Source organism: Crinia signifera, chromosome 4 (assembly GCF_055691185.1).
Source record: "Crinia signifera chromosome 4, ASM5569118v1, whole genome shotgun sequence".
Classification (NCBI taxonomy): Eukaryota; Metazoa; Chordata; class Amphibia; order Anura; family Myobatrachidae; genus Crinia; species Crinia signifera.
In genome coordinates, this window is record NC_139220.1 from 202,008,169 (window position 1) to 202,033,863 (window position 25,695).

A 25,695-nucleotide genomic window follows, 5' to 3' on the forward strand; every position below is an offset into this window, starting at 1 on the left:
GGCTCCTTACTTGATATATCCAAACTAAGAGCTACCTACCTTGGAGCAACCCCTGACTACTCCATGTGGCATATCAGGACCCACATCTCCTCCTAATATGGGCTCCCTTCTGCCTCTAACAACATACATACAGATAGTGATAGATGCTCAATTAGTTCAGTAGCATTTCCCAGGTGCATGAGGGAGGGGTTAATTACTGGGTAAGTAAAACAAGACATTTTTTCCCTCAGCACACTGAGCAATGCTAGTAACCAATCTAGAACACTACATGATAATAGAATTCAGAGATATTGGTTACATATACCTGCGCAGGTGTATGCTATGCCCCCAAGCCGCGTCAAGGCTTCTCTGTATATTGGGGGTCCCTAGCGCTATATCTAGGTGCAGGGTGCGGCACCCCAAAAACCATCATAAGCTGGGAAGCCCAGCGCGGCATGCCAGTGATATACTAAGTGTTAATAATTAGTGATAGGAAGCCGAAGCTGTATAAAAGGGAGAGATAAATTAATGTAATTAAAATAGGATAGAGATAGTGTTAGTGAGGGAAAAGTGTTAATAGAATGTAAGAGCATACCGCACTAAAGGCACCCAGCCCATCCAGTCCAGGAGCACCGCACCCCACACCACCGTTACCCTAAATTGGGTCTACGATTAACCAGCAAGGAGCCACATGATAATGGCTCCTTACTTGATATATCCAAACTAAGAGCTACCTACCTTGGAGCAACCCCTGACTACTCCATGTGGCATATCAGGACCCACATCTCCTCCTAATATGGGCTCCCTTCTGCCTCTAACAACATACATACAGATAGTGATAGATGCTCAATTAGTTCAGTAGCATTTCCCAGGTGCATGAGGGAGGGGTTAATTACTGGGTAAGTAAAACAAGACATTTTTTCCCTCAGCACACTGAGCAATGCTAGTAACCAATCTAGAACACTACATGATAATAGAATTCAGAGATATTGGTTACATATACCTGCGCAGGTGTATGCTATGCCCCCAAGCCGCGTCAAGGCTTCTCTGTATATTGGGGGTCCCTAGCGCTATATCTAGGTGCAGGGTGCGGCACCCCAAAAACCATCATAAGCTGGGAAGCCCAGCGCGGCATGCCAGTGATATACTAAGTGTTAATAATTAGTGATAGGAAGCCGAAGCTGTATAAAAGGGAGAGATAAATTAATGTAATTAAAATAGGATAGAGATAGTGTTAGTGAGGGAAAAGTGTTAATAGAATGTAAGAGCATGCCGAAGCTGTATAAAAGGGAGAGATAAATTAATGTAATTAAAATAGGATAGAGATAGTGTTAGTGAGGGAAAAGTGTTAATAGAATGTAAGAGCATGCCGCACTAAAGGCACCCAGCCCATCCAGTCCAGGAGCACCGCACCCCACACCACCGTTACCCTAAATTGGGTCCTGATATGCCACATGGAGTAGTCAGGGGTTGCTCCAAGGTAGGTAGCTCTTAGTTTGGATATATCAAGTAAGGAGCCATTATCATGTGGCTCCTTGCTGGTTAATCGTAGACCCAATTTAGGGTAACGGTGGTGTGGGGTGCGGTGCTCCTGGACTGGATGGGCTGGGTGCCTTTAGTGCGGCATGCTCTTACATTCTATTAACACTTTTCCCTCACTAAAGGCCCCCATACACTAGCCGATTTTGGTCAGATTTCAGCCAGATCAGTCGGATCTGGCCGAAATCGGACCAAAATCGTCTAGTTTTGATGTTCCCTCAGATCCGATGCGCGGTCCCGTGCGCATCGGATCTGCGTCGGGTGGTCGGACCTGCTGCACGTCCGACCACCCGACTTGGGACCTAGTGGGGCGGTGGAGGGAGCAGGGGGGGCTGGGGACGCTGCGGGGGACACGTCTGTGTCCCCCGCTGCTGGGGACAGCGTCTGTGCGGCGATAAGGTAGAGGGAGCAGGGAGCAGGGGGGGCTGGAGACGCTGCGGGGGACACGTCTGTGTCCCCCGCTGCTGGGGACAGCGTCTGTGCGGCGATAAGGTAGAGGGAGCAGGGGGGGCTGGAGACGCTGCGGGCGGGGGACACAGGCTGCATAGAGCCGGGCAGGGGGAGCCGGCCGGGAGCTGTCAGTAATGAATAAAAAAAAAGCCCATACAATGAATGGGCGGCCTGTGATTGGCTGAGCGCTCTCTCAGCCAGTCAGCAATTGGCTGAGAGAGCGCTCAGCAGCCAATCACAGGCTGCCCATTCATTGTATGGGCTTTTTTTTTTATTCATTACTGACAGCTCCCGGCCGGCTCTATGCAGCCTGTGTCCCCCGCAGCGTCTCCAGCCCCCCCTGCTCCCTCTACCTTATCGCCGCACAGACGCTGTCCCCAGCAGCGGGGGACACAGACGTGTCCCCCGCAGCGTCTCCAGCCCCCCCTGCTCCCTCTACCTTATCGCCGCACAGACGCTGTGTCCCCAGCAGCGGGGGACACAGATGTGTCCCCCGCAGCGTCCCCAGCCCCCCTGCTCCCACCAGCTCTCACCTCTTAGCCCCCACCCCCCCTGCTCCCCGGGTTTTTTTACATGTGATAAATCGAGACGATTTATCACATGTAAAAAATGGCACATCAAGTGCCAATCTAATCAAGCTCCCCCGGGGAGCAGCCGGGGAAGCTCAGGGGGAAGTCGGGGGCGACTTGTCCTAAGGACAAGTCGCCCTAGTGTATGGGGGCCTTAACACTATCTCTATCCTATTTTAATTACATTAATTTATCTCTCCCTTTTATACAGCTTCGGCTTCCTATCACTAATTATTAACACTTAGTATATCACTGGCATGCCGCGCTGGGCTTCCCAGCTTATGATGGTTTTTGGGGTGCCGCACCCTGCACCTAGATATAGCGCTAGGGACCCCCAATATACAGAGAAGCCTTGACGCGGCTTGGGGGCATAGCATACACCTGCGCAGGTATATGTAACCAATATCTCTGAATTCTATTATCATGTAGTGTTCTAGATTGGTTACTAGCATTGCTCAGTGTGCTGAGGGAAAAAATGTCTTGTTTTACTTACCCAGTAATTAACCCCTCCCTCATGCACCTGGGAAATGCTACTGAACTAATTGAGCATCTATCACTATCTGTATGTATATATAGATGACTAGGTGATTCATCGCGCCCTACGGGCGCTCTTCACACCGTCGTAAGGGGCTGCGCCCCCTTAATTTGTGAACGTTTGTATATGAGAAATATGGTTAGAATTGTATGAAAGATGCCCTGTATTGCAACTTAGGTGTCCGCGAATCGCGGGAGGGGGGGTCGCGGAGGGTGCCGCGAATTGCAGGAGGGGGGGTCGCGGGGGGTGCCGCGAATTGCAGGAGGGGGGGTTGTGGGGGGGTGGATGCTGCGAATCGCGGGAGGGATTGCAGAGAATCGCGGGAGGGGGGTCGCGGGGTGGGTTGCCGCAAATCGCGGGAGGGGGGTTACGGCGAATCATGGTAGGGGGGGTCGCGGGGGGTGTGCCGTGAATCACGGGAGGGGGGGTCACGGGGTGGGGTGCCGAGAATCGCGGGGGGGGGTGTGTGTGTGCCGTGAATCGCAGGAGTGGGGGTTGCGGGGGGTGGGGGGGGGTGTGACGCGAATCGCCACAAGAAAAAATCAACACAGAAAGGTCAACACATGTAAATGTTGACATAAGTGTGGCACTTCATTGGTGTCCATGTCGACACATGAGAATGAATATGAAAACATTCAAAAAATGAAAAAAAAAACTTCAAAAACTCATGTCAACCTTTTTCATTGTCGACCATAGCCATGTCAGTGTTTTCCATGTGCAATTTAATTCTGGAGCTGCCGCGAATCGCGGGGGGGGTGCCGCGAATTGCGGGAGGGGGGGGTCGCGGGGTTGGGTGCCGCGAATCGCGGGAGGGGGGGTTACGGGGCGGGGGTTGCGGCGAATCATGGGAGGGGCGGTCGCGGGGGTGTGCCGTGAATCACGGGAGGGGGGGGTCACGGGGTGGGGTGCCGAGAATCGCGGGGGAGGTGTGTGTGTGTGTGTGCCGTGAATCGCGGGAGTGGGGGTTGTGGGGGGGGGGGGGGTGACGCAAATCGCCACAAGAAAAAATCAACACAGAAAGGTCAACACATGTAAATGTTGACATAAGTGTGGCACTTCATTGGTGTCCATGTCGACACATGAGAATGAATATGAAAATATTCAAAAAATGAAAAAAAAAAAACTTCAAAAACTCATGTTGTCAACCTTTTTCATTGTCGACCATAGCCATGTCAGTGTTTTCCATGTGCAATTTAATTCTGGAGCTGCCGCGAATCACGAGGTGGCCGCGAATTGCGGGAGGGGGGGGGGTCGCGGGGTTGGGTGCCGCGAATCGCGGGAGGGCGGGGTTCACAGGGGTTCCGGTGGGGGGTTGCCGCGAATTGCGGGAGGTGGGGGGTCACGGGGGTGCCGCGAATCGCGGGAGGGGGGGTTGCGGGGGGGTGTGACGCGAATCGCCACAAGAAAAAATCAACACAGAAAGGTCAACACATGTAAATGTTGACATAAGTGTGCCACTTCATTGGTGTCCATGTTGACACATGACAATGAATATGAAAACATTCCAAAAATGAAATAAATCTTCAAAAACTCATGTCAACCTTTTTCATTGTCGACCATAGCCGTGCCAGTGTTTTGCATGTGCCATTTAATCCTGGGGCTGCCGCGAATCGCGGGGGGTGCCGCGATTTGCGGGAGGGGGGGGTTGCGGGGGGTGGGAGGCCGCGAATCGCGGGAGAGCGGGGTTCATGGGGGTTCCGGTGGGGGGTTGCCGCGAATTGCGGGAGGGGGGGGGGGGTTGCGGGGGGGTGCCGCGAATCGCCGGAGGGGGGGTTGCGGGGGGTGTGACGCGAATCGCCACAAGAAAAAAATCAACACAGAAAGGTCAACACATGTAAATGTTGACATAAGTGTGGCACTTCATTGGTGTCCATGTCGACACATGAGAATGAATATGAAAATATTCAAAAAATTACAAAAAAACTTCAAAAACTCATGTCAACCTTTTTCATTGTCGACCATAGCCATGTCAGTGTTTTCCATGTGCAATTTAATTCTGGAGCTGCCGCGAATCACGGGGGGGTGCCGCGAATTGCGGGAGGGGGGGTCGCGGGGGTGGGTGCCGCGAATCGCGGGAGGGCGGGGTTCACAGGGGTTCCGGTGGGGGGTTGCCGCGAATTGCGGGAGGTGGGGGGTCACGGGGGGTGCCGCGAATCGCGGGAGGGGGGGTTGCGGGGGGGTGTGACGCGAATCGCCACAAGAAAAAATCAACACAGAAAGGTCAACACATGTAAATGTTGACATAAGTGTGCCACTTCATTGGTGTCCATGTTGACACATGACAATGAATATGAAAACATTCCAAAAATGAAATAAATCTTCAAAAACTCATGTCAACCTTTTTCATTGTCGACCATAGCCGTGCCAGTGTTTTGCATGTGCCATTTAATCCTGGGGCTGCCGCGAATCGCGGGGGGTGCCGCGATTTGCGGGAGGGGGGGGTTGCGGGGGGTGGGAGGCCGCGAATCGCGGGAGAGCGGGGTTCATGGGGGTTCCGGTGGGGGGTTGCCGCGAATTGCGGGAGGGGAGGGGGTTTGCGGGGGGGTGCCGCGAATCGCCGGAGGGGGGGTTGCGGGGGGTGTGACGCGAATCGCCACAAGAAAAAAATCAACACAGAAAGGTCAACACATGTAAATGTTGACATAAGTGTGGCACTTCATTGGTGTCCATGTCGACACATGAGAATGAATATGAAAATATTCAAAAAATGACAAAAAAACTTCAAAAACTCATGTCAACCTTTTTCATTGTCGACCATAGCCATGTCAGTGTTTTCCATGTGCAATTTAATTCTGGAGCTGCCGCGAATCACGGGGGGGTGCCGCGAATTGCGGGAGGGGGGGTCGCGGGGGTGGGTGCCGCGAATCGCGGGAGGGCGGGGTTCACAGGGGTTCCGGTGGGGGGTTGCCGCGAATTGCGGGAGGTGGGGGGTCACGGGGGGTGCCGCGAATCGCGGGAGGGGGGGTTGCGGGGGGGTGTGACGCGAATCGCCACAAGAAAAAATCAACACAGAAAGGTCAACACGTGTAAATGTTGACATAAGTGTGCCACTTCATTGGTGTCCATGTCGACACATGACAATGAATATGAAAAAATTTAAAAAATTTAAAATAAATCTTCAAAAACTCATGTCAACCTTTTTCATTGTCGACCATAGCCATGTCAGTGTTTTGCATGTGCCATTTAATCCTGGGGCTGCTGCGAATTGCGAGGGGGGGGGTGCCGCGAATCGCGGGGGGGGGGTGCCGCGAATCGCGGGAGGGGGGTCGCAGGGGGGGTGCCGCCAATCGTGCAAGGGGGGGTCGCGGGGGGGGGTCTTTTTGCCGCGAATCGCGGGAGGGAGGTCGGGGGGGGGTGTTTTTTCCGCGAATCGGGGGGGGGGGGGTGTCACGGGGGAGGGTTTGCCGCGATTCGCGGGAGGGGGGGGTCGCGGGGTGGTGGTTATGCCGCGAATTGCGGGAGGGGTCGTGGGGGGGTTCTTTTTGCAGCGAATCGCGGGAGGGGGGGTCGCGGGGGTGTTTTTGCTGCGAATCGCGGTAGGGGGGGTCGCGGGGGAGCGGGTGTTTTGCCGCGAATCGCGGGAGGGGGGGGGGCGCGCGGGGGGGAAGGTTTTGCCGCAAATCGCGGGAGGGGGGCGCTCACCTGGTGGCTGTGGAGTAGCAGTGCTGGGCAACATGGGAAGGCAGTGGGTGTCTGGCACTGTCTGTGGGCTCACTGGGCTGGTTCTCGGTCACATACCTCCCAACATGACCCTCTCCAGGAGGGACACAATGCTCTGTTTCTAGACTTCCCCTTAATGTATGATTGCCATCACCTGTTTTAAACAGGTTAATTTCTCAGAAAGGTGTTCAGCACAGATGAAGGCAATCACACATTAAGAGGAAAGTCCAGGAACAGAGCGTTATAGACACAGACACCCACTTTGAGTGACAGATGTAGCCAAATATATAGGAGATAAGCTAGTTATGGAAGTATTGGATTATTGTAGTGAGCACAAATATCCTATGAAAATATTATACCCTTTATGTTGTAAACATCAGCGTACGGATAGTCATTAAAAGCTTAAGTGTATCTGCATAACAATAAAATACTGTAGAACATAGGATCTAATCTGGTAATTATAGAGTAAATAACAGTTACCTGTACATAATAGCTAAACTTAATTTTCAAAGCACACTGTCTGAGAATTGTGACCGTAAGTTTCCTTCAGTAGCAACGTGGAGGCTTTAGATCGCCGTTCTTAAGGCCAGATTCACAGTTGCATGCTAAAAGAAAGTCTGTGGATGCAGCAGTGAAGCTTTAATGTGCTAATACATAAGTACAGTACTGTAGGAATCTTGTATTAATAGACACAGCTACTTTGATCCATTGTTGAATCAGAGGATGCAGCAGTGGATCACTCTGCAGTACCATCAGTCATCTGAGACCTGCCAGAGCTCCATAGCCAAGGACAGGAAATCTACATCTAAAGATGCAGACCTTGGTCTCGGAACTCCCACAAATGGAGGTGACATCAGTGGCTTCACTAAGGGTATGCAGGCCTCACCAAGGTGCCACCCACTGATGGTTGAAACCAAAGTACTCACTCCTGCTCAGTGACAGGAGCCAGTTGCTGCACAGTAACGTGACATGCAGCACACAGCTCCGTTCACAGTGCAGGAGCCAAAACTGCAGCCAAAACCGTCTCCGAGGGCAGCCCGCATCTCCCAGACCATCTGAGTGCCAAAAACAGAGGTTCACACTGCATGGCTATACCCATTATCTGTAAAGCCTTTACCCTTGCTGAATGAATGCGCCTAAGGCATGTGATCATCATCCTGGTCTCCCACAATGGGTGTCCCCCAAGGGAATACATATGGAAGACAGGCAGTCAGGAAGCCAGCAGTCAGACTGACAGCAGCAGCCTGATGCTGAGAATCTTGACAGTAGTGCCTTATCCACAACTCTCCAACCCTCCCTGATGCCTAACCCTTCCACTGAGGTTTAGGGTCCTGAGAAGGAGAATTTGATTTAGACACTAACATTCTGCCCCCCCCCAGTGTTCCCTCTAAGCTGTGCGTGCGCACACAACTCGACGAGCGTGAGCACAGACGTGACAGCAGAGCGCACAAAGCAGCAGTGGTCCCTTTTTGCAGTTGTGGACTCAATTAATGTGTGTTTCACCCATTAACTACATTGTGTGCTGTGTATTGAATATTTAATATCATTTTGAAGTAAAGTTAACACAAATGCTGAACGTCATTTTCAAGTTATATATAAGAGACGCACAAAATTTAAAATTTCCTTCCAAAGTTGCACAGCCAAAATCTTTTGCCGCACACAGCCTTCATAAAATTAGAGGGAACATTGCCCCCCACCCCATAGCCTATTTTGGGGAATCCATAATACAACCCAAGCACTTGTTTTTAATAGAGTAAAAAATGAACTACACTGTACAGCAGGGGTGGCCAATCCGGTCCTCAAGATCTACCAACGGTCCTCGTTTTCCAGATCCCCTAGCTGGTGCACAGCTGTGGTCATTACTAACTGTCATATTTTCATTCATGCTATAGATCCACAGGTTGCATGAAATACATGAACTGTTGGTAGATCTTGCGGACAGGTTTGGTCACCCCTGCGGTACAGTATGTATGTCACCAATTTAGATTTATTTCATGTACAGTATATAAATATTCTAGTAGGTTAGATATGCAGCCACTTCTGTTGTAAAAAATTGGTTACTTCAAATAGATGCACAGTACATATTACATTTCATATTAAATTGTGAATAGTTTTTCAAACAATTTTTTTATTATCTGTTACAGTATCCATTAAGGATAAATTACATACTTATTTTAAAGAAGCATTTACAATTTAGTGGTCATTTGAGAGGTCGCAGCGTAAGCGCTGATAGTATACTCCTTTTTAAAGTTTACTTATTTACATTCACATTCAAAGGGAAGGTGGGTATCTGCCCTCCATGAAGAGACCCGTGACAAGTGCAGCCTGCCTTATCTTCAACCCTACACAAATGCAGCCTCCAGTTAGACCACACACACACACAGCCTGTCCCCTCCAGTTAGACCACACACACAGCCAGTCACCTCCTTCTCACGTATGTACAGCATACTTGCCTACTTTTGAAAACTAGTTTCAGGGAGATTATAGTTGGTAATAGAATTTTACCCAGCACCCATTGAGGGGGCATGTCATGCTCCTCGCAAAGGGCGTGTCTAGCTCCATATATGGAGAGATTGTGAAAAGAAATTATGAATATGGCACCTAGAAGCGTGGGTGTGTACTACTACATCTGAGAGAAATCTTTTATAATGAGTTATATCCAAATGTAGATGAGCCCCAAAGCAGTTAGTAAGAGATACTATACTTGGTAAAGTGCTGGGAAATGGCGCTGATGATTCAATGTAAATGTATCTGTCTCTCATGCCTTTTTTCCCCAAAAATGTAACAGTGTAATGTGGTCTAGGTGACATGAGGGAGATTGCTAGACCATTGAGGGAGAGAGGGAGATTGCTGCTATGTCAGGGAGTTTCCTGCAGAATGCAGGAGGGGAGGTAACTATGATGTACAGTGTAATGTGGGCTAGGTGAAATGAGGGAGATTGCTGGACTAATGAGGGAGAGAGGGAGATTGCTGCTATGTCAGGGAGTTTCCTGCAGAATGCAGGAGGGGAGGTAACTATGTTGTCAAACAGTGGTATAACAGAATCGTCTTTCTAAGTAAACTTTCTAATTTAGCTCTATAAAAAAAAAAATCAAATACAGTAAATGAATCGGTACTCTTTACTTAGAACGGCGCCCACGATTTTGATAGTGGGCATCGTTAGTAAAAAATCTCGGGCATCTCGGGCATTGAATGCACTAAAGAATCGGGTGCGATGCGACCGACGAGATGCCCGCGATTTCCCATAGGGAACAATGTTAAATGTCTCAATTGACCCAATTTTCCTGTTCAATGCCTCAATTGACCCGATTTTTCCATAGGAAACAATGTGAAATGGGCCACAGAGGCCAAATAGGCACCCTGAAGTGTATAATGGCCACCCGAATTGTTAACGCCACCCCACAATCAACGTCAACCCGAAGCGTGGCGAGCGCAGCGAGCCCGCGAGGGGCGGCGGTACGCGTCCTACGACCTTTTCATACCCCCACTATCCACGTCGGCGTGGAGTTGAGAATAGAAAGTGTGGCGAGCGCAGCGAGCCCCGCGAGGGTACGCGGACAGCTGTGAAGCCCGCGAGGGGACGCGGATACCTATAATTGCCACCCGAATTGTTAACGCCACCCCACAATCAACGTCAACCCGAAGCGTGGCGAGCGCAGCGAGCCCGCGAGGGGCGGAGGTACGCGTCCTACGACCTTTTCATACCCCCACTATCCACGTCGGCGTGGAGTTGAGAATAGAAAGTGTGGCGAGCGCAGCGAGCCACCGAGCCCGAAGCGTGGCGAGCGCAGCGAGCCCCGCGAGGGTACGCGGACAGCTGTGAAGCCCGCGAGGGGACGCGGATACCTGTGAAGGTATCCGCGTCCGCTCGCCACGCTTCGGGCTCGGTGGCTCGCCACACTTTCTATTCTCAACTCCACGCTGACGTGGATAGTGGGGGTATGAAAAGGTCGTAGGACGCGTACCGCTGCGCTCGCCACGCTTCGGGTTGGCGTTGATCGTGGGGTGGCGTTAACAATTCGGGTGGCCATTATTCACTTCAGGGTGCCTATTTGGCCTCTGTGGCCCATTTAACATTGTTTCCTATGGAAAAATTGGGTCAATTGAGGCATTGAACAGGAAAATCGGGTCAATTGAGACATTTAACATTGTTCCCTATGGGAAATCTCGGGCATCTCGTCGGTCGCATCGCACCCGATTTTTTAGTGCATTCAATGCCCGAGATGGCCATGATGGGCGCCCTTCTAAGTAAAGAGTACCAATGAATCATTTCACTAAAGCTACAGACCCTTTATTACAATACATGGAACTTTGCGGTTGAAAAAAAAATGGATCTAATACAAAACAATGAATGTGTTATGCAAAGGTTCTGTTGTAGTTACTGTGACGTCACTGGCCCTGTGCCAGGGTATGAATCGATCTATCCTCAGCCTGTACAGCACATATAACAACGTGTATCATTAGTCTTTGTTGATCTTTATGACAGGGTACAGAAAACAAATTGGGTTAGTGTAGGTCAAGGCACAATATGTATAATATACAAACAAGTTCTGCTACCTTGGATGTTTTTAAGCACAAACACAATCTGGCTGTGATCATCATACATATACAGTAAATTTCATTTTTTTTTTGTGCGTGTGGTTAGGACCAGCTCAGCAGAGCCTGCAAAGCTCCAGGCTGTGTAGGCACCCTCCCTAATCTGCGACTCTGCTGTGTACAGGTACATGTGCGGTACTGCCGGCTGCTGCTATGTATAGTGTGTGATGGTGTAATTCAGAGGCACCTGCAGCAGAGGGCAGAAGTCCCTGCATCTCCCAGGCTCTCTATGGTGCTGAGCCCCTCCCCCTTTATATCAGCAGCAGGGTCAGAACAGCTTGTGCCCAGCTGTGATTGGATGAGCTGGACATAATTTGATTAGATGAGCCCCTGATTGGAGGGCTGTGGGTCATGTGCTCCTCTGACCCCTAGAATTTTGAGGCTCATCATCTAACAAAATGGCCCCATCTGTGAGAATGCATCCAGCACCCTGCCTCCTCTATCTCTGTAGCTCCTGCTTCTCCCCACCTCTCTCTTTCTCTCTCCTGCATGTTTTAGATTTCTTTATATTATGTGCCCAGTTTCTACCCCCTCTCTCTGCCCAGCATCTGTTCCCCTCTGCCCAGCATGTTCCCTTCTCCTCTCTGCCAAGCATATTCCCTTCTCCTCTCTGCCCGGCATCGGCCCTTCTCTTCTCTTTATCAAGAATCTGTCTGTCTCTTTAAGCAGCATCTGCCCTCCCCCTCTTTATTAAAATTTTCATGCCCGTACCGGTCCTCCCACTGCCCAGCAGCATCTGTCAGGGCACCCACTGGAAGTGTGGATTCCTATAGCGCTGGGCACCTTCTCCTGCGCAACGACCATGTAATCCCCCTTGGCAAGGAGCATGTAACATCTTGTGGCAAGTAGGAAGAAACCCCTTGCAATGAGCATGTAACTCCTGCCAACAAACATGTAACTCTTGGCAATACGCATGTAGTATGCGGCACTTATAAGGAAAAATATGTAAAAGGCTGTGTGTTTTAATGTTTAATTGGCATTATGGTGTGTGGCATAATGTGTAATGGGCATTATGGTGAGTGGTACAATGTGCAATAAGCATTACAGTGTGTGTCATAATGTGTAATGGGCATTACGGTGTGTGTCAATGTGTAAGTGGCATTACAGTGCCAATTAATTTTCTGGCACAGGGCAACAAAATAACTTATGTCCCTGCTGCTACTAGGCATATCATGTGTATAAGGCACTATTACTATGGGAATTATACACCCTTTTCCCATCATGTGCTTACGGCATGCAGTCTTTTTGCATGCGATTTATCACATGTAAAAAGTTGCACATCAAGTGCCAAATCGAATATGAGCCTCCCGGGCGGCTCACAGGAGAATTGGGTCCGCCTAATGTATGGGGGCACGTAGATTGCAGACTATATAGAAATCAGAGTTCTCTCAGGCAGGACCTTTGTGGTATTATAATAAAGCTGCCACTATCATTGTAGAACACTAAATAAGGGATGAAAAGCTGAGTTATCAATTGTCCAATAACACATAGCGCCATCTGAGTATGGCACTATGAGTTTGATGCAAATCTCATACAGCTCCATCTGCCTGTGTAAACTAAAAAAATTTTTGCAAATGCTGCAGCCGCTGCAACTTGCAGGGACGTTCCACCACCTGTGTCTCAGATATGCATCTTACATACACATCAAACTTTACAATGTTCCCCTACTACATGTTCACAACTCATTGCTCTTAAGTACGGTATTCCCTGTGAGACCACACCCCTTGTTAGGAGGTCAAACCCACTTTTTTAGGAACTCATGCAAAAGAAACCAGCCTGTCCCAATCATGGTGCCCCTCCTGTCATTTTGTTCTGGATCGCCTCCAAGTATATACTTGCTTTCTATAAAAGCACTTTCAATAATGTGGCTTTAATACATCAGATCCAGTGTCAGGATACACAGATGTATTTGAGCCTGGAAACTGATAGCTACAAGACTACCTGTTAAAAAAATTAGGATGTCTTCACATTATCAAGCTACAGTAGTTATGTCAAAGTAAAACCAGACATTCTTTGAAATTCTTGTTACGCTTATAGCAAGACACCAGCTGTGTATTAACGATTGAATGGAACTAAATGATTGAATGGAACTAATCACTATCTAATATTGCCCATAATTTTTCTGCTAATCTAATCCAAAGGGCATTTTGTTTGTGAAGTCTTTCCTACATTTATTTTGTAAAGTACGAACTCTATCAATGGACAATGCTTTATACTTTGCAGTCATTAGATCAGACAATTTATAGCCAAATTTCTTGAGCATAAGATCCATTTGTTCATGGGTCTTTTTTTTTTTTTTACTGGATCAGAATATAACAATTAGATGGTAACAATGTGTTGTGATCAGTTGTTTTGTAATAAATATTGGTGTCAAAACCTTTGCATGTTATCTGTACCGTATATCCAAATAGTGTACTGAAATACGGCTGCATCCTACTTATAAGTAGGGTTGTGTGCTGGCCTCTATCATGGGCTTTGGTTGTGTATCTTGTTTTTGTTCTGTATTTTTTTTTTCTTTTATGCAAAAACCATAAAAACAGCTTAAAATCACAGAACCTTTTTGGGATGTTAGATAGCCGGCATAGTTCTAGCTCGTGGAATTTGTCATTCATTTTGATAAACATTTTTTCCACATTTTGGGAAGTAACCTCCTATGGCACTCACTGGCAAGGTTCACAGATGCACTGAAAATAATTTCAGAGTACACACTCAAGGGTGGGCAACTTAAGTAAAGCAAAGCCAGTTTGTGCATGGGCCTCTAAATTGTCTTTTTTTCCTGCCAGTAGTGAAACGGTCTGTCTGCCATGCCTATGTTGATATCCCTGAAATATTCATCAATCATTCTTTGAATGGTGACCATATAGATGGAGTCATGGTAGACAGGTCACTAATTGTACAAAAGAAAGTTCCTACAGACCCAACCAGATGTCATAAGGTTTTGCTGACTGATCTGTATCACAACTAGTGGGTCTCTTAGAAAAACATGTAGCAACTTCAAAGGGTTTAAGAACCTTGCACAACACAGAAAGCATTCTCTACTGTGGTATACCTCTTAGTGAAACCGTTGATACAGAGTAGCCTGCCTCTGAATGAGCTGGAATAGGTCAGCTGCTTTTTTTTTTTTTTTTTTAATTGCTAAATTTAGTATTAAAATGCAATTTTATAATTTATATATTAATTGCATATATTCAACATTCAAACTGATAGCTGCACATCTTAATGATCAATTAGCCAATTGTAGAAGTTTGAGCTTTTCAGAGACTGATGCAGTAAACCATTTATTCAAGACACCTCTTCTAATGCAGCAGATTCAGAAGTCACTCCAGTATTAACCTGAGGTTGAATTGTACCTACATGAGATAATTATGTCACACTATTCCCACAAATAAAAAAAAGTTTGTAATGTATCAACAACTTGTAGGCATAATTTAGAATTCTTCCACAAATGGATAGGGATTCTCAATAATTGTATGTGTGATTAGGTTTAACTGCAAATTGTGTCCTGTTCGAGGTATAGGAGGAATGGTTTAAAAGCCAAGAGATTATTAGAAGTAATATCCTAGTTTACATAGATAACATTCTTACTGTGGCAACTTAATATAGTATTTCAAAAGTTATTCCTCAACACAATGACAGTATTAACCCCATTAATCTTACCAGTTTGTGATGACCATAAGAATAAATTACCACAATGTAACCACCGAAAAAATAAGATTGACATTTGGCTACTTTTTCAAATATAACCTAAACCACTGTTAGCAAATCATCCTATGTCTTTGAAAACAGGCCTATTGTACTGCCAGATGTTAAGTGTGCAGCAAATCCCAAGTGACCCTGTGGCTCTAAAGTCTGAACTTACCATGATGATTAAGAAACTTGTAGCCAATTGCTTCCTTGTTTCGACTTCCTTTAACCATAAAATCAGCAAATATAACAATTTGGGTCAATTCCTTCAATTCTTTCTGTATTTCAATTTCATTAGCCATTTTCAATGACATTATTCAATGCAAAATACAGAACTACCTATAAGTCAATATTCGCTATCCTTCTCATTAACTGTCCCAGTGATTGCTCTCAAACTACTACACCTGGAGAGAACCTCTATCGCCAAGGGCAAAAGGTTCTCCAAATTTTATTTGAAATGACCCAAAATTATAAAGTTCTAGCAATAAATGTAAATGTACTGTGTTGCACCCAAAGCACACTCCCAGCAGTTCAATACATACCAAACACCCCCATTTTCCTGCTTCTCTAACTTTTGTAGTTGCCTTACCTTAAGACTCAACTTAGTTTCCCATCATACTAAGCCTGCAGCTACCTGGTCCCAGCTGCTCTCAGTGACAGATGTCCGGATACCGAGATGTCTGCACTACTGCAATTCTCTGCCAGCTCATGGATGTATCTGATGGTTGAGGAAGAAGACAATTGCAGTGGGGCTTTGTTTTCGAAAAGCACAGTGTCAGGATGTGGCACAACCTGCACCATTCTATTTGCAGCCCTGCTGTGGGGTATGCCCCTAACTCACAGCTGTTTTATTTCTAGTGCCAAGTTTGGATGCTTACAAGTGTAGCTGATAACTGCAGGAGTCAGTGTAGTATCTAGAGAACAGAGGAGAAAGTAGGAAAGCACACACTCCCCCTTTGCTTACTGGCCAGAGAATGGCATGCTTGACAAAGTCCTTTTTGGTCGCACCTCCCACGGTCATTGTGTGAGACACACCAGAGACAAAAACAAGCTAGTTTCAGAATTGATGTCCTGTTTAAGGATTGTTCAGATTTTGTTTTCTTTAATTATTCTATTTTTTGAAATTTTAGTTGCATTGCTTTCTTTTTATTCCACATTTTGTTTTACCTCAAATTTTAGGTTTTGGTTTAAATTTTCGTCCTCCTTTGTTTTATTTAGATTTTATTACTTTTGAACATAGTTTTCCATTTACTTGTTCTTGACACAGTGATCACTTTATGCCCTTCATACCTTTCCTGATTTGTATTCTCACATTGTTGATTTACTATATGCTAATACCTTCATGTGTTGGCCATTGTAACATAGGGTCCCCCAAGACCCATGCAACAGCCTCAACAACATGAGAAGCCTTAGGTGGTGGTGGATTTAAGGTTAGTCTGTTGTCTTGTTTGGTTAGCACCCTGATAAATTACACTGAAGTGTTGGTTTCACAAACTCCAGGCCTTGGAATTAAAATGACGATTCTAGAACGGTGAGACACAAACACTAAGCACTGTGTCTTAGCTTTTCTAGCCAATAGCTTTACTAGAATCTAACACAGTTTACAAACACTAAAGATCTTGCTTCGCAATGCTTCTCAGAAGATATATTAAAATGGCGGTTTGATATTGCCGTGTAGGACCTTAAGAATGTGTGTGCGACTAATGTTGCTGCCCATGTTAGAAGGCTATGGTGGTGGCAAGGCAATTGCCCTGATGGCTCTTGTGTTCTCCTTGGTGATGCCTGAAGATACCCCACTTCATAGAAATGCACAGGCACTTGCTAGGACACACCCTTATTACATCTACATGTATCTGGTACTTGTTTTGTAGCGAGAGCCCTACTCTAGCATTGCTTCTGGGAGTGTTAAGTGAAGCTGAGTGACAGTGATGGACACTGAAATTTCATAAGTCGATACCTTGTTTTATACTTTAGATAACATGGATCTGTAGCAGTTAATTAAACTTTATAGAATTATAACATGCAACATAAGCAAACATATAGATACACACGTGGAAAATCACAGGAAACTAAGTACATATGTTTCTACAAATCATGGTGGCAGTAGGGGACCACTAGTGGTGGGCTGGGCCAGGGGGCAGGGTGCCATACGCCCCCCAGGCCACTATGAGTTCAGTGTCTGTGGACTTACAGCGGTGTGCCAGGAGACACAGAGAATGTTATTCGGCCGCTCAGCTTGCATTGCATTGATAATCAGCACCACTGATAAGGGAGATCGGCCATGCTGATTATTCTTTTTGGTATGGCAGGGGGAGTGCAGGAGTGGCTACAGGCTAGGGAGGGACATCTGTACAAGCTAGCTACTGCTGTTACTGCTCCTGAGAATAAGGAGCCTGTCAGACCTGAGTGTTGAGATTTGACAGTCTCCGTGAGTAGTAGCAGTGTGTCTGAACTCTGCAGGCTGTCTCATATCCCTGTAAAGCCAGAATCCTTGATGACATCGGCAGTAGTGGAAGGCGGCCTCCTCTTCATAGCCTTCCTCTGTCTGGACTCAGCCTTTTACCGTCCCCGGCTAGGTGGTGGTGGGCCACTTGCTTCTGTTGCCCCCAGGCTGAAAGTTGCCAGCCAGACCCTGGGGACAACTTTGCACCAGCTTTTGCCATTGACATCTCCTATGCCTAGAGTGGTAGTGTACAGCTGGATTTTTCTATATAAAAAAATTTATATTAAGTACGGAGGTGTCCTATTCTGTAAAATATATTTCAACATGAAAATAAAATAAACAACGGGTTTTATGATCTTTTTTTCAAATTCATATTTTGAAATGCATAAAAGGTCAGTTTTCAAATAAAACACACAGTCTACATGTACTTAATATAGTTCATTTTAACATGTTAAAAAATTGTCACAATAGAAAGAACCATTAAAAATGGTAGCAGATGACATAAGTGTATATAGATTTATACATTAAATCTAAAATTATTCACCATTGCAGATACATTTCTAGAACATTGTTAAAGGCTCAGCTCAGTATACGGTATATTTTATTAATAATCACAGGTCTATAATTAGGACGAGTTTATTACTACATAGTCTCATTTATGTACATAATATGCATATTCTAGTTTTGGGGAGTAATCAGTAACAAAGAAATCCAATTATTCCAAACGGAATTCTGACATTACATTTGTAGTGTTTAGACATTAGTTAACACATTTGGTGTTATAATCACAATGAAAAGCAACCGTATACAGAAATCACCCATTACAGACATTAGCTAGATTCTTCTTTTACAAAATTATTACATCTGTACCTCAAAACTTAAAAAAAATACAACTTCCTTTATCCAACTTAAATACTTACTGAATATGAAAACGTAACATGAATACTTATATGTAATTAAGGTATTGTGTGTTCCCCCTGTAACATGCCTTGGTGCAGGACTACTTTGGTTTGTGATGCTGATGTGTGAAAGCTGAAATTACTAAAATTATACGCTTCTTCCAGAACAGTTAAGACAGAGAAAGGGAAAACTAAAAAAAAAAGATAGAAATCAAAGAAAAATGTGTCAATCAGAAGTAGCTAAAAACCCACTCAAACTGGCACTCGGAAAATAAAGCAGACAATTCAAATTGATTTGCCTTCTCTTAACTATTAGTGTAATTTCAGCACACAATGCATTGGTTCATAAAAGGTGTGATAGTGTAATAATAAACTAGCAGACATTAAGCCATTAAAAGCTAAGGCACATAGTGAAGAAAAGTGTTGAAAGAGGAAAGAAAATCAGATGAAAGGAATAAATAATGAATAAAATATATTTTAAAAAAAAGTGTGTAATGTTTACCCAATTCAGCATTTGTAAAGCATAATCTTCATGGAAAAAATGGCAAGTACAAAGAGAATGTAAGAAAATAAAACAATTATGTTAAAATATTGCAAATATCGCCAAAAGTTTATATTTCAATTCAACAGGTACAGTATCATTAAAACACTATAAGTAATTCAGGAAAAACAAATGTTCTAAGCCCGTAATCTAGGGACGAGGAACATGCACCAGATACAGTGTGTACCATAGTTCTCTGATGTGGATAAGAGGTATCTGTTAAAGAAAGAAGGCACGGCACACAGTATTACCCTGCAGTTTCCCAGCGGAATTTCAAACTCTTACAAGCAGATTTCCAGGCTGTGCGCTGCCTTTTATTCCTGCTTTCAAAAGGTGCCCGACGCCTTTTGCCTATAACAGACTAGAAGTTTCAACAATTGCAATATTGTTCATAAATATCAACCAGTTCTATTTTAAAACTGGAGTCTTATTGGTTCATGTTACTTTCTGAAATCTTAATATTCAGCCCATTGTTTCATAGGCTTGCTACATGTGAACAAGTTAGGGGAAGAGAGTTCTCTCTGATTAGGGGGGTATTCTGTGACTTTACATTTGGATGCTCTGATCTTATTGCATTAGCTTTTGTTTCTGCATGGGATGCACTCAACACCTACATCTCACAGCTGGTACAGCACTTATAAAATCAATAAGAGTAAAGTGCATAGTGTCAAATGGATACAATAAAGCATTTTACAGCAGGAACAGGCTGGAGTTGTTGAAAGACACACCATTAGACCTAATAGGACAGAATCTATAGTGCTTGTAGCACTAACAAAAGTTTCCCAGGTACAGACATATTGTAAAAAGGACTCTGCAAGCTCCATTTAATATTGTAATTTTAAGCAAATTACTTATTATGCCCAAATTTGGTCCTCAAGGTCTCCCAACACTTCACATATTCCAGGTCACCCGACAGGTGCACTCATTGCTCACTGACACATTTAAAAGATACAAAAGGTGGATCTTCTTATTTCACTTGTGCTTCTGTGAGGACACCTGCATATGTGCACTGCTGGGGCCCCTGTGGGCAGAGTTTGGGAACTATTGGTCTACAGCAATTTTATATGAGGCAGCTGGACCAATCCAAGAGATATGGAATTACCAAGCTGCATTTATTTCAGAGTGAATTTCAAATATTTTGAAGGGAAAATCTGAATTGATTTTTGCTTAATGCATAATATTAGTCTATACGATCATTAGTACGTACAAATGTAGCTAGGCTAGTTTTACAGAACTGCATGATTTTAGACAGATTATGGTCTTCAAGGCTGCTATACGTCTGCTACCTGTTTTCTGGCATTGCATCCTCTCAAGCATGGTTTTGATGATGCATGGACAAGCTTCTATGACGGATCAATACATGAAAAAGTCCTGTGCATTAGAGTGAGCTACTGTATGTATAACATATTTGTGTGATCATGTCCTCACTAAACTTAGCCTATTTAAGAACGTCCTATTGCAATCTAGTTCTAGCTTTTGGTGAGCCATATGATTAACTATAGGTATGGATCTGCCCACTCTCGTGCACACATTTCTGAGTATGCACAATGGGAATTAATGCAGAAATATGCAATAAAATGGGTGTACATTCAACTCTGCATCCACCCTTATCAGGCCTCTCGGTGTGCATCAGCCTATCCAAACTGCCTGTTTATATCCACTAGTGTTGTACAGAGCTAAGAGATGTTAAGGTGGAAATGGAGTGATGGGGCACATCAGATCATTCCCAGAGCTGCATAGCCATGCCTGTATGATGCCCCAAGCAACCAAACAAGACAATATTGTTTCAGACAAGGCTATATATTTTTATGGAAAGAACAATGTTGTAGTATTAGTTTAAATGGCAGAAGTATGTTTTAATAAATATAGTAGGACAAATATGTACATAAGAGAATATATTTGTGGGATTCTAAACTTTAGGGTGTTATAGTTATTAGTTGGACTTTTGTGTTGCAGTTTAGGCTTAAATTCCAGAACACTTAAAACAATCCAAACATAAAAAAAACAAAAAAAAAAAACAGTTTATGCTTTGAAATGTTTCTCTTCCAAGGAAAAAGTAATCTAGTCTCACTCTGAAGTCACACATAGGCTGCTGTTCACAGCATCACAGATTCATGCATTATAAGTCCATCACGAGGATTTCGCAAATGCCGTGCATTACCTCCAGGTTTTGAATGCAGATTCCGTGATGACGTTCCTTGGTCGTTGTGTGCTGAAGTCCTTAGTCTAACAGGACTATTAACAGATACGGATGAATAATTGTTCACTGGGCTGACAGGCTGTTGTAAGCCTGGAGATTTTTGCAAATTAGAAGAAAAACTTCTTGAGGACTCTTTGTTTAAGGGTTGCCCAAATGTTGCAGAGGATAAATCAGGAAAGTTATTATGTTCAACATGGTAATCTATTGGTGGAATTATATATCGGTGGTTTTCCTTCTGATTAAAATTGCCTAATCGTAGAGTTGCACTTTCTTCAGGGGGTAAGACTTCAATTCTATTGGAGGGTGATGTAACAGGGTTTTGTTTAGCAGTGGAGTTCATCTGCATTTTATCTGGAAGAAAATCAAAGTTCGGTCCATAGGATTTACTTGGACTACCCCAGTTCACTGGTGAACGGTGCTCACTGTTTAGTCTACTTGAGTATTTGCTATTATCTAGGTAAAGAGGTGGGCTGCTGTAGGATTGTGTAGGGTACTTTAGACTGTACTCCTCATCAGTACCCTGAAATGATGTTAAACGTGCTGGAGAACGTGCTGGCATATTAATTTCTGAATTACTCTCAACTACTTTTGGCGGACTCGAGTCTTTTGAGGGATGCCCTGACGTGCCACTAAAATAAATCACATTCCTAGCTGACAAACCCAACTGTTGCCTAGAATCGTCAATATAATGGTCATTCTCATTTTCACCTCCAGAAACATTATCATACTGGGAAGCATTGGAACCTCTTTTACCTCCCATATCAATTATCCTATTTTTTTGCTTTACAGTCACAACTTGAGACTCAGACTGACTTGAAACACTATAGTCTGGTGGGTTTCCCCGTCCATCATTCATATGTTTTAGTAGAAGTACTTTATTTTTGGGCTCAGTTGGCAAGTTCCATTTAGGAGTGATTCCCTTTGTAGTACTTGAAGTTGCATTTGAATTTTGATTAGCAGCACCATAATCATAGTACTTAACATTGTCTGGAGATGGGTTAGTGGACTGTTGGATCTTCCTATGATTCACATCTGTCTTTGTTTGCTCTGTACGATACTCTACAGGTCCTCTCTTTGAGGACTTTAGGGTAGATTTCTCAAAGGAATTCCTTCTCTTTTCATCAGTTGGGGAAACTTGCTGGGCCTTATTTGGATTAGACACCCTTTCAGGTTTTGCTTGGTATGGTACCTTGTTGGTATTCTTTTGTCCATTCATAATGTGATTAATAAGTATTGGGGGAGGTTCTGGAGGTACTTGACCAAGCGGTCTTTTAGGAAATTCTTCATCTTTCCCTAGAATTTAGAGAAAAATAAAAAAAAGTTCAGTTACAAAACAGTCCAAAACATTTCTAAATATAGATATCATCATGTTTATTTTTAAATAATGTAATTGCTTGTTTTCAAAGTTAGCTGCCAACATTTGTTCTGCAAGAAGATAAAAATGCTAAAATGTACAAATAAAATAAGTGCTACAAATGAAATTGGAAGTCAAGACTCTTTATAAAGATTTGCACTGATTTTAGCTTTACTTTTTTATGCACGTAAAATATTTTTCCACTATTTTTAGGTTTACATAATATACAGTGTGAGACTTTTCAACACTGATACTAAGGGGGTGATTCCGGTTGACATGCAACGATGCGAATTTCGCAGCAATTCGTGTCTTTTAAAGGCCGCCTGCAGGAATGTCTACCCCCTTGCACGACACAATCCCCACACGGCTGTGAATGGATGTTCCACATAAACATCCATCTGCAAACTATGGGCCAACACCCACATCATTCGATGGTCACCAACCATTGAATTATGTTGAGAGTACATGCAAAACCAAGACACACTCATGTGTCTTAGTTTTGCATGTGCCCTGTGCAAGGACAGGGCGGGCAGCTGACATCCGGCAAGGTCAGCTATTCGTCCAAGGCAGCCGCATCATCGGGGCATTTGCATGAGAATGCCTGGTGTTTTCATGGCACATGAAAGGTTGGGCATTCCCATGAGTGAATCCCCAGCCCGCCGCCCCACGCATTGATCGCAAACCGCATATGCACATGCACAAAAATACGAATGCGCACATTAAAAACATTGCTCCCATGCAAATCGAATGAATCCAAATCACCCCCCAAGTGTCCCAAACTAACTTGCAAATAACTCTGCTAGAAAGTATTGAGTAGGTAGGCTATATGGTTCTAATGATTAGATAATACTTAATCCTTAACAAAATAAAATTTGGATCGTTCTGCATGATATCCCCTGAGCACTGACAGTCCTTAAAGCAGCTTGTCATTACACAATAAGTTCAGATGTATAAACAGAAATAGAAGTTATGGAAAACGATGACATGATGCCCATAGTTATTTTTCCAGGTATAACCAATGTAAATCCTACTGTACATTACAGTCTTTAACCAGACATTTTTAGCAGCAACTTATACCAATAGGAAATACAAAAATTACTTACAGGCCAAGGGGAGTATTCAATTAGTTCAGATAAAACAGAGCTAATTGCTGCTGTGATGTGATTAGGATACACCAAGAGAATGTGTTGAATAATTCGATACATGACACTTGCATATGTGTCTCCGTTTGCAAAGTTTTTTTTTTTTTTTTACCCTGCTAAGTTCCATTGTTCTCTGTAAACAGGCTCAGATATAAAAGTGTCATACTGGAAGAAAAGTGTCGGCACAGTCTCCTGGTGTGTGTGAATTCAGATCTGATCGTAGTACAAATTTGTTCTCAAAATGGGCAAAACCATGTGCACTGCAGGTGGGGCAGATGTAACACTCTCTCTGCACGTAGTACTGTCATCAGATCTGAATAGGGGCCTTAGTCCGATTGTGATCAATATGTATCAGACAAAAAGACAGAGTTGTACAGGACCTGGTGGCCCACCTGTGGCAGGCATCCTACATTGCATAGAGTATTGAGTATTGAGTATAGATGCATGAGTACTCTTCTGTAAGCATTGTGCAATAAGTACTAGAGGCTGGAAAAAAATCTGCACTATTTGTTCTGCATGTTGCAGCCTTGTATATAACTAAACCCCATACACCCTACAGCAGGCATGTCCAAAGTCCGGCCCGTGGGCCAATTGCGGCCCGTGCCGTCACTTCAAGCGGCCCACAGCCTCCAGCCTGAAGCAGGCAGAGCATCAGATGCGGGACACACAGCACAGGACACTAACGGTGGAGACCCGGCGAGCACGGGTCCCCACCTTTAGTGCAGCAGTCAGGAGGTGCCGGCCACCACAGTGAGATGTGTTTGGCGTCTTTCGGGTGAGTATGCATCCAACCCCTGCTGCTACAACTGTATATCGCCCTCCTCTGCAATCACAATGGCAGCTGTGTGCGGGAAGGGGGGGCAGCAAGGGGAAAGCTTGCTCCTGTAACATGTAGAGCGTAAGAGGGCGTCAGCAGGAGCCCAAGCATCTGTCTCCTGTCCTTGCAGTGCCTGCTTTGCCTCTCCATCCTCTGGCTCACACATGGGGGCAGATTGGGGGACATACAGTGAAGAAGAGACAGGCTTGGGGACATACAGTGAATGGAGGCAGTGATGGACATTCGGAAAAGGGGGGCAGGCTGGGGGACAGAGTGGGTGCAGAGTGGGGGACATGCAGTAAATGGGGGCATATTGGGGGACATACAGTGAAGGAGGGGCAGGCTTGGGGACATACAGTGAATGGAGGCAGTGATGGATATTCGGAGAAGGGGGGCAGAGTGGTTGCAGAGTGGGGGACATGCAGAGAATGGGGGCAGGCTGGGGGGAATACAGAGAAAGGGGGGCAGGCTGGGGGGAATACAGAGAAAGGGGGCAGAGTGGGGGACCGTTCTGATGTGGTTCAAAGAATGTCAGGCTGAATGGTCGGCACCCACACATTTTCACCTCCCCAAATCTGGCCCTCATCGCAAAAAGTTTGGACACCCCTGCCCTTCAGGATATTTTAAAAATGATCGCACAAAAAGGGACTTCTGAGCGATATCTTTTAAAATATCCTCTATTGTGTATGCTCAATGTCTTTAATGATGTGTAATGCCCCGCTCCCTCATCTGAACAATTCAGACGAAGGACAGCCTCATTAACAAGCACCATGCTTCCCCCGCCGTCGCTCCCTCCCCGCCAGCATCAAATGGTGTGTGTATGCACTTTCCAATGCAGATACCCTGCTGGTTACACACATCAGCTAGTGTGTACCTGGCTTTGCAAGAAATCTGGTGATCCAGAAAAAACACAATTTGTTAGATGTAGCATGTAACAATTGTTAAACTTGCATTAAAATGTAAGCTGATGTAAGCTAATTACTTGTAAGCTAATCTTGTTTGATTGAATGTATTGTTTCAACTTCTCACTGAATGTAAGGGTAATGTACTGCTCTCCTGGTAACTACATACAGGGCTACATAATTGGCAGTGTAAGTACATCTGGTAGGCAATCTTCAGAAATGCACATTCACAGGACTCACATTTCTTTCGGTTTAGAAATATAACGCAGGATGAACCATTCTCATGCCGTAACATGCATACTGTGCACAAAGGCAGCAGTGTGCAATGCAGAGCAGATTAAACACTGTAAAAATCATGTAGTGTTTAGTGTTCCTGTTAAAAAAC

At 44.9% G+C, this 25,695-nt stretch overlaps 1 protein-coding gene across 4 annotated transcripts in view; it reads right to left on the reverse strand.

The window, feature by feature from the left end:
• Positions 1–18,075: 18,075 nt before the first annotated feature.
• Positions 18,076–25,695, reverse strand: part of USP6NL (USP6 N-terminal like) — a 225,014-nt gene continuing 217,394 nt past the window's right edge. For all 4 annotated transcript variants that reach the window (XM_083183410.1, XM_083183412.1, XM_083183409.1 and 1 more), the window contains one exon: positions 18,076–22,388. In XM_083183410.1, coding sequence (XP_083039536.1) covers positions 20,992–22,388 — 1,397 coding nt within the window. In that variant the 3' untranslated portion in view covers positions 18,076–20,991. The remainder of the gene's footprint in view (positions 22,389–25,695) is intronic.